This window comes from Arvicanthis niloticus, chromosome 6, assembly GCF_011762505.2.
Source record: "Arvicanthis niloticus isolate mArvNil1 chromosome 6, mArvNil1.pat.X, whole genome shotgun sequence".
Taxonomy (NCBI): Eukaryota; Metazoa; Chordata; class Mammalia; order Rodentia; family Muridae; genus Arvicanthis; species Arvicanthis niloticus.
Window position 1 is genome coordinate 52,587,955 of NC_047663.1, and position 12,761 is coordinate 52,600,715.

The window sequence follows — 12,761 nt, forward strand, 5'->3', positions numbered from 1 at the left end:
CTCTCCCCTCCTCTGGGTTCTCTGAGGCCCTTTCTCCCCACCCCAACAACTCAGGCTCTCACATTAGCAAAGTCTGAAATCTTCCCCAGCATTCACTGTCATCTAAAACTCTAATACATGCACAGAGCATCTGAATGTCTTTTCCCCCTTGTGCTTGACCTTAGCAAAGAGGCAGGCAAAGCTGGAGTCTTGCCTGGACCTGTGGTGGCAGCATCTAATAGTCCTGGCCAGGGATGGCTCTCAAAATCAGTTGTTAAAAAAAGTGAGAAGAGTTATAGGAACAGGGAAGTGGATCCTCACACACATTTAAAGCTAAGACAGCACATAAATAAACTTAATACTTGTACCCCACTTCCCAGTTGGGCGTGGAACTCACCCTGGGGACTGGAGTCATCTCCCTGTCTCAGTGCCACCCACTGTCATTCCAGGTTTCAGTCTGTCGACCCACCTACTCTTTGCCCTGAATTCTATAGCTCTTGCAGGTGGCAAAGAAGCTGACCAGGAACCCAGCGGGTGGCAAACACGGTTTTTCCTTAACCTGGGTTGGTGGGCGGGGCATCCCTGAGGTTAAGCCACCCAGCCAGGTACTCCAGCTTTCAGTAGAGAGCCAGACTGGCCAGGAGGATGGCTAAATTCAGGCTGAGAGTATCCACCGGGGAGGCCTGTGGAGCTGGCACATGGGACAAAGTGTCTGTCAGCATCGTGGGAACCCACGGAGAGAGCCCCTTAGTACCTCTGGACCATCTGGGCAAGGAGTTCAACGCTGGTGCTGTGAGTTTTGGGGGAGCAGGCAATGGTGACTGTGGGGAAGGTAGCCAGAGGATTGTCCTCAGCATACTAAACAGCCTTTCCTAGGAAGAAGACTTCGAGGTGACACTCCCCCACGACGTTGGCGCTGTACTGATGCTGCGAGTACACAAGGCACCCCCGGAGGCGCCCCTCCCTCTGCTGTCTCTCCCTCCTGATGCCTGGTTCTGCTGCTGGTTCCAGCTGGAGTGGCTACCTGGGGCTGCACTTCGCTTCCCCTGTTATCAGTGGCTGGAAGGGGCAGGGGAGCTGGTGCTGAGAGAGGGAGCAGGTGAGGGGGTGGGGGCTGGAACTGGCTGAGGCTGCGGGAGGCGCACAGCAGGGTAAGGTACCTAGGCTTGGAGAGTGGAGAGGTGAACTGGTGTGGACACCAGGAAGGGGCAGAAGAAGAAGGAGGGGGCTGGCAGAAGCAGAGGTGATGGCAGTCAGCTTGCAATGGAAGAAATGTACGCGGGGTGAGGGGACTGGAGGATAGACAGTAGCCAGAGGGAGAATGTCTGAAGCCAGCGATCAGGAGAGTATCTTTTCCATCCACCCCCACCTCCACCCCGGTAGCCAAGGTGTCCTGGCAAGACCACCACCCTGTACTGCAGGATCAGCGCCAGAAGGAGCTGGAGACCAGGCAGAAGATGTACAGGTGAGGAGGGAGATAGTGACCCCTGCCGGAGGACTCACTAATGGGATGGGAAGCAGCCAAATCAAGGACTAACCCCAGGGACAGCAGTGTTAGCATAGCAGATTTGCAGGACCTCTGTCTCTGTCCTGGGCGCTGAGCAGAGAGACTTGCATCTTACCAAGCCTTTCAGCTGACTCTGCCACTCACTGAAGTTTGAAACCCCCTGCTGAAACAACCCTGCCCTGAGACTTATGCCTTCTCCAGCTCACTCTGTGGTGGTGTTGCTTTTGCCTCTCCTTTTATCTCACTGGAGGGGTTGTTGCTTTCCCCCATAAATAGAGGCAGAACTCAGGGCATCTAAGGGGGACCTTGAAACATCCCTAGGCCACAGAGACACTCTCAGACAGGGGTGCCTTCTCTTCTGCCTTGCCTGCTCAGCATTGAGAGTCAGAGCAGAGAGCTTCCTACATGCTGAGCTCACAGGGGTAAAGTCAGCAACTGTACTCAGATGGACATTTTCAAAACCGCCTGGTGCCCTTAGTCTTGGTTGCTTTCCAAATCCTGGGCCCCCTGCTTTTGCCCTAGGTCTCTGGACACTGAGCAAGCACAGGCTCCTTTGGTTCCTGGTGATTTAATTTCTGTCATGAAAGCCATGACACTAAATCTCACAGCAGCAGACAGAGGAGAGGGGCAGGTGTTGAAATCTATGTCCTTGGTGATGCAGGGCCAGTCTAGATCCTAAGAAAAGGAGCTGGGAGGTCTTCTCTCTTTGATTGTGTTTTCTTCTCAGTTTGAATTGTTAGGAAAACAAAAGAGAATGATTAAGAATGGGGTTGGTAAGACCTGGGAGTCTAATTCTGCATTCAGGGCTGTGGGCTTCTTCTTCAGCACTGTGTTTAATATAAAAGACAAAAGTAGGGCTCTGTCTGTAGCCTAGTGGGTAGAGCATGTAACCAGTAAATCCTTAAAGATGATCACGAGCACCACATGTACCAGATCGCATAAGACATACCTATAATCTCATCATTTTTGAGATGGAGGCAGGGGGATCGGGAATTCAAGATCACCAATAGCTGTGAAGTGAACTGGAGGCTCAGTTTAGTTGAGACCCAGCCCCCCCCCACCACCAAGAAAATAAAAGCACTCAAAACATGAATGCTAAGCCCTGCCTAAATGTGTGTGGTTAGCATTGTTCCCTGTCTGTTCTCTCTGCCTGGACCCTCTGCAGTTATGATTAAAGTGAGACTTCAGACTCCAGCACTGGCATCTTCTGGGTGCCAGTCAGGGAAGGCAAGCACTCAGGCCCTCCTCATACCTACTAAGTGAGAATCTGCCTCCTACCAAGATTCCCCAGATGAAGCCAGCGCTGGGTTGCTTGAGACAAAGAGTTTGGCCACCATCTGGTGGCAGGACACTTAAATTGCAAACTGTCCTTTGACATCAAAGGCTCAAATATAAAACATGTTTCATTACTAAATTGTTTGTTGGATACTGGTTATTGAATCTAAGTCCGTTGCATTCTGAGTGAACACACATTGCTGATTTATATCCCTGGCCCTCTTAATTTTATTATTTTCATTATTTTTTTTTAAAAATGTGTGCCAGGCAGTGGTGCTTTAATCCCCAGCACTCTGGAGGCAAGAGGTAGACTAATCTCTGAGTCTGAGACTAGCCTGGTCTACTGAGCCAGTTCCAGGATAGCCAGGGCTACAAAAAGAAACCCTGTCTCAAAAATCCAAAACAAAACCACAGAAAAAGAAACCACCCTGTAATTATATTTTTTTAAATTGTGTGTCTGCATGTACACAATCATGGTTTGCATGTGGAGGTCAAATACATGTTAGGCTTGATGATGGGCAGTAACTTTTTAATGTTTATGTTTTACTTTTTTTAGTTTTATTTTTTAAGAGTATATTTTATACACAAGAGCTCTATTTGTATATATACTTGCATGCCAAAAGAGGGCATTAGATCCCATTACAGATGGTCATGAGCCACCATGTGGCTGCTGGGAATTGAACTCAGGACCTCTAGAAGAGCAGACAGTGCTCTAACCACGGAGCCATCTCTCCAGTCCTTTAGGTTTACTTTTTATACTGGAGATTGAACCAAGGGCCTTGTGCATCCCAGGCAGGTGCTCTACTGCTGAGCCATGTTCCCAGCCTTTTAAAATTTGTTTTGATTAGAAAAAGGGTCTAACTGTGTTGGCCTCAACTCTAAAAGGCTATTTTTTAAATGACACAAGCACCAAATGTTAAGTTCCTTCCTTCCCTCCCTCCTTCCCCTCTGCTTTTCTGGATTCCCACTCTTCCTAGGTCCCAGACCCAACATTCACATGCTTAAGACACCCCAGGGCTTTGGCTCAGCTCCAACCTCAAATTCCTCCAGTTGACCCTAGTTGGGTCAGGTGCTTAGAAGTCTCCCTGTGGGGACATGTAGCTTCCACCAACCCAGTGAGCACAGGGGAAGGGAGGGTCTCAGGAAAGCCCCTGCTGGCAGAAGGAGCTAGCTGTGGCCAGGGTCCCCTGGGGCAGGGATTCTTCTGTCTCAATCGAGGGCTCCTAAGGCTGCTGCTGCTGATTCACCTGTCCCCCTTCCAGCTGGAAGACATACATCGAAGGCTGGCCTCACTGCCTTGACCACGAGACTGTGAAAGACTTGGACCTCAACATCAAGTATTCTGCGATGAAAAACGCCAAATTCTTCTTTAAAGCCCACTCTGCGTGAGTGTCTTAGTCGGGGTTTCTATTCCTGCATAAAACATCATGACCAAGAAGTAAGTTGGGGAGGAAAGGGTGTATTCAGCTTACACTTTCAACATTGCTGTTCATCACCAACACAAGTCAGGACTGAAAATCAAGCAGGTCACTAAGCAGGAGCTGATGCAGAGGCCAAGGAGGGATGTTACTTACCGACTTGCTTCCCCTGGCTTGCTCAGCTTGCTTTCTTATAGAACCCAGGACTACCAGCCCAGGGATGACATCACCTGCAATGGGCCTTCTTATTTTTGATCACTAATTGAGAAAATGCCTTACAGCTGGCTCTCATGGAGGCATTTTCTCAAGGCAGGCTTCTTTCTCTAGGATAACTCCAGCTTGTGTCAAGTTGACACACAAAACCAGCCAGTGCAATTGACCCCTTGTCAACTTGACACACAAACACATCACTAGTAAGCCTCAACACTTACTTTCTTATTCATCCCCATGATCTAAATAACTTTAAAATCCCACAGTGTTTAAAATTTTTTACATATTAAAATTTCAAACCCTTTAAAATATCCAATATCTTTTAAAATTCCAAGTCTTTTTACAATTTAAACTCTCTTAACTGTGGGCGCACTAAAACACTTCCTTCCTTCCAGAGGCAAAAATATCAGGGCACAGTCTCAATCTAAAGTAAAATCAAACTCCAACCATCTAATGTCTCAGAACCACTCACAATCTTCTGGGCTACTCCAAGGTCTTGGGTCACTTCTCCAGCTCTGTCCTTTGTAGCACACACCTTGTCTTCTAGGCTCCAACTGTTTGTACTCCACTGCTGCTGCTGTTCTTGGTGGTCATCTCATGGTACTGGCATCTCCAAAACACTGGGGTCTTCTGCTGCAACTAGGCTTCATCAATATCCTCTCATAAGCCCTCTTCATGAAGCCAAGCCTCAACTCCTTTGCATGACTCCTTCAGTCCTGGACCATCAACTGCAAATGAGGCTGCACCTTCACCAATGGCCTTCCATGGCCTCTCACAGTGCCAAGCCTCAGCTGTTCTTCATGACCCCTTCATGCCTTCAAAACCAGTACCACCTGGGTGACTCTTACATATTACCAAGTCCAGCCGCAGCACAAAGTACAACCTTGGCTATCTCTGGAAGACAACCTTTGTGCTTTCAGAAAACACTTCCCAGAAGATTTCACCTGAGTGATGCTGGTCTCTTGTTTTTGGTTTTTTCGAGACAGGGTTTCTCTGTGTAGTCTTGGCTGTCCTGAAACTCACTCTGTAGACCAGGCTGGCCTCGAACCCCGAAATCCACCTGTCTCTGCCTCCCAAGTGCTGGGATTAAGGGTGTGCGCCACCACTGCCTGGCTGCTGGTCTCTTGTTAATCATTACTAATTTCTTAGGTCCAGCTAACCAGCATCTACAGTTCCAATAATGCAAAGGTTTCACATTAGTAGTTCTAGAATCTTGTTAATCACAGCTGATTCTTCAGCCCCAGCTAACCAAAACCACAGAAATCTTCACAGTCAAAATAGCAAGAGCCCTGATAAGAGTCTTTAATCTTCCCTCTGAAATCTCACAAGCCAGGTGTCCATCTTCTGCACTGTTCTCAACATTATCTTCCAAGCTCCTACAGAACATCCCACAGAGCTCTTAACATCCCAATGACTCTTCTAGCACAAAGTTAAAAAGTTCTTCCACAATCCTCCCCAAAACATGGTGAGGTTGCCACAGGAACATCTCATTCCTGGTACCAATTTCTCTTAGGGTTTCTATGCCTGCACAAACAGCATGACCAAGAAGCAAGTTGGGGAGCAAAGGGTTTATTCAGCTTACACAGTGAGGATGCCTCCCTGTCATTGCCCACAGTCCTACACTCTCTCTTCTCCTCAGTTCCTTACTTCACTTATAGAATTCACTCAGCCCTGCCTAAGGAATAGTGTCCTGTCCTACAGGACAGTGGCTACCTTGGGGCACTGACTACCTCAGAGAGATAGAGGAGGGTCTCCTGGGGCCTAGTACCTTATCTCATACTTCACATCTTCCATCAGGATTGCAGAGCTGAAATTCAAAGGGCTCCTGGACCGCACGGGACTCTGGAGGAGTCTGAGGGAGATGAGAAGGATGTTTAACTTCCATAAGACTCCAGCAGCAGGTGAGCCACTGTGGCCAGGATACTAAGTTCTCTCTGGGATATCAGTTCCCATCTCTGCCAGGAGGCTCGAACAAAATCCATTAAGTAGTTAACTATGAGCAACAATTCACCTTGTGACTTCAGCCAGGCTCCTTGCCCTTCCTTCTAGACTTAGTTCCCCTAGACACAAAAGAGGTGATAGGCAGAGGGAACCCTTGACCTAGTCCATCTGTTATCCATAAACTATGGTCGGGGCTGTGGACTCAGGCCTCACAGTGAAATCAGGATGTGGTTTTGAATAAGACTTAAAATCATATCATTACTGTTCCTTGGCTTGTTCACTTCAGAATTAGGTGACAGAGGTACCCACCCTAGTATTCAGCATATCCCGGGAAGCTCTAACAGGGGTTCAGTGGGTGTTAACACTGAGGATGAGTTATAGGGCCAAAAAATTCTTTAAGGATTGAGAACAGGAAAGATGAAGGTCATGAAGACAGAAGAATGGGGCTTTCCTAAGGACAGTCTGGGGCTAGGGGATAGGGGCTAGCCACCAGCTGGGAATGATTCTAAATGTGCTCGGTGGGGGAGGGGGTTGGAGGCAAAAGGCCTGCAGGATTATCAGCCATGGGGCTCTAGCTAAGGACAGCAGTTGGTAGCCTCATCAAGGCTGTGGCTATGTAGGGATGAAGTGGACAGATGGGCAGAGAGACCACGGATGGAGAGGAGAAGGAATTTGCTACCGAGGGAGATTCTAGGCTCTGCCATGAACAGTCAGCTGGACAACTTGCCATTCTATGGGATGGCAGGAAGGAAGCAGAGGCTGACCTAGAGAAGACCCCACAGTTATCTTGCATTTGAGGCTAGTGAGCCACACAGGCTAGCATCAGATGGCATGATAGTATAGACAGCATGATGATGGGCTGAGATGAAGATTTGATCTTTGGTAACCAAATCCAACGGGTCAGGGGAGGTAGCTCTCAGAAATGAATAGGTACCCAGTAGGGACAAAACACAATTCCCTCATGCAAGTAAGGAGGAGACCTGTGGGAGCCTCTGTGACTGGTCCCCTCTTCCCTTTCCCTTCCCCCTCTGCAGAGTATGTGTTTGCACACTGGCAGGAAGATGCCTTCTTCGCCTCCCAGTTCCTAAATGGCCTCAACCCAGTCCTGATTCGCCGCTGCCACAGCCTCCCAAAGAACTTCCCTGTCACTGATGAAATGGTGGCCCCAGTGCTAGGCCCTGGGACCAGTCTGCAGGCTGAGTTGGAGGTAGGTGGAGCCCAGACTGTAAGCTCTGTAAACCCTACCCTAGATTCTTCAGGCCCATCCCCCTACTTGAGACAGAGTGGTCAACTATGCTTTGCATGCCAAGAACCAACTCTCAGAATGCACTTCTGGGTAACCCTGGGTCTTCTTCCTGCTACCTGCCCTTGCTTCAGGAAGCCAGGTGCAGTCATGGCTCCCTTTTCTCCTGCAGAAGGGCTCCCTGTTCTTGGTGGACCATGGCATTCTTTCTGGAGTCCAAACCAATGTCATCAATGGAAAGCCTCAGTTCTCTGCAGCCCCAATGACCCTATTATACCAGAGCTCAGGGTCCGGACCCCTGCTCCCCATCGCCGTCCAGGTCTGTAAGAAGGCAGGGGACAGGGGCAATGGCAAAGTACAGGGTACCACTGAGTGGTTGACAGATACTGACACTGGCTGCCTCCCTGCTGGCCTTGCCCACCAGCTCAAACAGACTCCTGGGCCAGACAACCCCATCTTCCTGCCCAGCGATGACAAGTGGGACTGGCTACTGGCCAAGACCTGGGTGCGCAATGCTGAGTTTTCCATCCATGAGCCTGTCACGCATCTTCTGCAGGCCCACCTGATTCCAGAAGTGTTTGCCTTGGCCACACTGCGCCAGCTGCCCCAATGTCACCCTCTCTTCAAGGTCAGTGGCTCAACAAGTTGGCTCAAGCCAGACATGGTAGCACACACCTTTTAATCCTAGCATTTGGAGGGCTGAGGCAGAAGGATCACAATGACTCTGGGACCTACCTGGTCTACATAGCACAATTCCAGGAGAGCCAGGGATACTACACAGAGACCCTTTCTCAAAACACGTAAGGTGTCATTCATATATATATATATATATATTCTCCAATCCCATAGATTGCTTGGATTTTGCCGTGTGTCCTGTGGTGCCTCTTCTAAGTGGCCTTTGCTCAGTTGGCCTTATCCTCCCAGGCTTGGATGCAGGGCTCCCATTCTGACAGAAGAACACAGAGTAAGGCCATATCCAGGGCCCAAGAGAATGTCTAAGCATGCATAAATCAGAGAGTGTAAGGCTCCCTGGGAGGGGAAGCCCTGCCTTCTCAGAGAAATGTTAGCTTGGTGGAAGTAACAAATGCGACACTCCATCCTCAAGTCCTCCCTTTCTCTCTCTTCTGCCCAATCACAGGCCTTTTATAAACCAATGAATTTAAATTGTGGAGCAAGATTCAAATAACAAAGGCTGGTATATGAGGGATTTGTTGTCTTTGGGGTACAGCATTTAGCATTTCAATACATAGCACCAGACAAACCCACAGAGGGTGGGCAGCCATCCAGGCAAGGCATGGCCAGCAGTTTTCACAGAGGATGGGCAGCTATGACTCTCCCCCAGAGTAAGCTGTGTTCATCTCCCTCCAGCAGGAAATATGCAGGTAATGGATATTGTTCACCTAGCCTGGGGTTAACACAGCAGATAGGTGTGGCTGAGAAAGGGACAATGACAGTAGCTACAGCAACCAAGGTTGCCACCCACTGAGCTTGCTACACAGGAGGAAATAGCAGTGACAACAGCCTACAGCCTGTCAGGGCAGGACATGACCACAGGGCCTGGCCTGCTGTTAAACAATCCTAACCAAACCTCTCAGGAGTGGAGAGAGCCAGGCAGCCCCATCCCTAGAGCAGTGGTCTCAGCCTTCCTAATGCTGTGCCCCTTTAATACAGTTCCTCAGGTTGTGCTGACCTCCTTCTATACATCATCATTGCTACTTCATAACTGTAATTTTGCTACTGTTATGAATCATAACGTAAATATCTGTGTTTCTGATGACTCCTGTGAAAGGGTCCTTCTACCCGAAAGCAGTGGCAACCCACATGTTGAGAGCTGCTGCCCCCGAGGAAGCAGGCTGGTTCGCAGGAAAGGCTATGGAGCATGGAGAGTCCACTAGTGTAATGCCTGCCATCCGGGCCACTGAACCAGCACTGCTCTTTAGAAGAAATAACTGACACAGGCAATAGAAGCTTTCGGGCTCCTTGGGCCTGGCTAACCTTTAGCATCGTCCTTAGGTGCTCCCTTCTGAGCTCAACTGAGCCTTGGCCTGGAACCCACAGCAATGAGCCCACAGAGACCTGTAAGAAGGCTTCATCAAATGAGGGTCTTAATGCTAATCTCTGAGTATCTTAGAAACAGTTCTTAAAGGTCTTGACATGAAAGACAACAGGGTTGTCCCAAAGCCATATGCTTTCATATCAGTCCCCAGGGTAGGCTACCTCCCTACAAGTTGTTAGTAGTAAACCTCTGTGGCCCCACAAATTATAAAAGTTATTTGACCGCTGCTGTTGGCTGCAGGCCATAACTAGAGTAATATCCCATCACTTAAAATGTTAGATCACATCTTTAATCCCAGCACTCCAGAGGCAGAGGCAATTGGATCTCCGAGTTGGAGGCCAGCCTGGTCTAAAGGAGTTGTTTTAGGACAGGGCTGGAGAGATGGCTTAGCGGGTAAGAGCACCAGTTTCTCTTCCGGAGTTCCTGAGTTCAATTCCCAGCAAACACGTGGTGGCTCACAACCATCTATAATGAGATCTGATGCCCTCTTCTAGTGTGTCTGAAGACAGCCACAGTGTACTCATATAAATAAAATAATCTTTAAAAACAAAACCCAATGGAGAGAATTCACATATGCTACTCCAAGTCAAGATAAAAATCCTGTAACTGGGGAGTGATGGCAATCAAAGTGCTGTTGTTTGGTTAATGGGTGTGATGAACCTGCCAATCTGCCCACTGATTATTCTTGCATACAGCCATAGATCAATATCAGCCCCAATCTGTTAGGGAAGGAAACTTCCTTTGGAAATGATGGGTTTAATTTTGGAGGTAGGAAGTGGTTTTTTCCAGACAGTTTCTTTGCCTGCCCCGGCCCCTGCTTGTGCCCATACCCGTGACCCATGACCCGTGACCCTTGACCCGTGACCCTCACCCTGCCCCTTGATTGCTGGGACTAAAGGCATACACTACTACCATTTGGCCAAAATGATGGCTTCTGGGAACAAATGACCACTGTGGTAGCACAGTGACTGGTGTTTCACCAAAGATGGACATCTAAGTCACTTCCCTCCAAGGCTCAGGGAACCTTGTGCTGCAAGAGGGAGCAGACAGAGTGGAAGAGAGGGGAGTGGGAGGGAGTGTTGTGTAGCAGTTTTCTCTGAGTTCAAACAGTCCATCCTGGAGGGAAAGAGAGGCTGAGGATTTGAGATTTAAACAACTTTAGATCCTGGAGAGCTGAAATTTAGAAGATTTACCAGGCTCTTTCCAAGGATGTAAAGACCAGGACTGACCAGGAAGGACTCTGTAGCATGGTGAGTCCCCTTCAGTCCTGCAGAGAGCTCCAGGGATCCACCTTCCTGAGCTGTTACCCTCACTGGGGTGGTCTCTGATGCTGCAGCCTTTAAGTGTGCACTCCTGTAATTAGCCCCTCACCCACAGTCCTTTACATTACTTCAATCTGATTCAACAGATTGGACATGGTGGTATCTCTGATCTCTGATCTGTTTTTAGTTCACTATATGGGATGAGTAGATATCTGTTCTCATCTCCCTAGAAACGATGTGACACAGCAGTGTGTGTGTGTAAGGGGGGAGCAGGCTTAGACTTTTCAAAACCCACTTTAATCAGGATTCTTAAGTGACTTAACCTCTCTCCAGCCTGCCACCCACCAGAGGTAAGGAAAGGTTAATAGGACAAGGAGGATGTGGACCTGCTTAGAAACAGATCTCTGGGACCATTCCAGTCTTAGTTGTCAGGAGAGCAGCAGTTCAGTTCACACCAGTCAGAGTCAGCAGTGGTAGCTCACAACATCATTCACAACTCTGCAATGGCAGTTCAGTCCAGAAGAAACCCCAAGGCTCTGCCAATTGACCCGAGTCCACAGAAGTGGCCAGAAGCAGGTGGAGAATCAGAAGTTCTTTGGTGCATTTCTCTATGTGACGTCATGATAAATAATGATCAGCAATGAAGGAAGGTGAATCAGTGCCACAGGATTGTCAGCAAAACTGAACAAAGACCAGCAAAGAGTGGCAAGGCGAACCAATGCCACAGCATAGTCCACTGTCAGTTGGGTGATACCTATACCCTTTCCAAAGATCAAGTGTTCTCTCAAGGGTCTGCTCTAGCAAAACATCACGTGCCCCCACACTTCCAGGCAACTTCCAGAACAACACAGTGTGGATGTTCTCAGTAAAACATCCTCCCATGTGTCTGCCTCAGCCATATATTCTCTCATAAGATTGTTTCCAGAAAAACATCACATGACACAACTGAGTCTCCAAAGACACCAATAATTTCTACTTCCTCTGTGTGTGTGTGAGAGAGAGAGAGACAGACAGACAGACAGACAGAGACAGAGACAGAGAGATCATCATTACTTTCACTGTAACCATGTCAGCCTAGCATGTTGTCACCATAACTCTTCTCTGGGTCAGCACATCAGTCCCCAGAGCCGTGGGGGGAGAACATCAAACTTAGAAGCCAACATGAAGGTTTCACTTCTTTATAGTAACAAAACAGCTGATGTAACACACACTGAACAATCTTTGTTGTTTCTACCTCCTTTGAAAAACTTTGAAATTTTTGAGCAACTTGGAGCATCTGCCCCATTCCAGCCATATTCTGTTATCCAGAGGCTCACATGCATCCCTGTGCCATGACTTCCAGGTAGACACCCTTAGTGACAACTATACTTGGATGTCTCAAAGACACAGCAAAGGGGATTTCCATATTACAACCCCCAAATCTGCTGTTTCCCTCAAGGGTAAACTCTGTCTCGGTCTTCCTTCTGACATCTCTCTCACTCACTCCAGTTCTGCCTTCTTTTCTCCAGTGACCTCAGGGCCCTTGCACACACAATTCCACAATAGGAAACCAGCTGCCCAGACATACCCCTTAAAAATATACATTGAATATTTTGATAATTGAGATTTTTCACATATGCACACCATGTATTTAATCATATCTACCCATCCCCTACAACTCTCCTTGACTTTTCCTCACGTCCCTCCCAACTTCATGTCCTCTTCCCTTTAATAAACACTAAGTGCAATCACTGCTGTCCATAAACACACACCTCAGCTCACCTCTCCCCTCCTCTGGGTTCTCTGAGGCCCTTTCTCCCCACCCCAACAACTCAGGCTCTCACATTAGCAAAGTCTGAAATCTTCCCCAGCATTCACTGTCATCTAAAAC

At 48.4% G+C, this 12,761-nt stretch overlaps 1 protein-coding gene across 1 annotated transcript; it reads left to right on the forward strand.

Annotated features, from left to right (window-relative positions):
- The first annotated feature begins 590 nt into the window (after positions 1–590).
- LOC117710292 (polyunsaturated fatty acid lipoxygenase ALOX15B-like) lies at positions 591–8,654 on the forward strand. Its single transcript, XM_034505035.2, has 8 exons — positions 591–771; positions 856–1,078; positions 1,363–1,444; positions 4,024–4,146; positions 6,187–6,290; positions 7,365–7,537; positions 7,746–7,892; positions 7,998–8,654. Exons 1-8 carry the CDS (start codon positions 625–627, stop codon positions 8,253–8,255), a joined length of 1,257 nt encoding a protein of 418 aa, XP_034360926.2. The 5' UTR covers positions 591–624; the 3' UTR covers positions 8,256–8,654.
- The last annotated feature ends 4,107 nt before the right edge of the window (positions 8,655–12,761 follow it).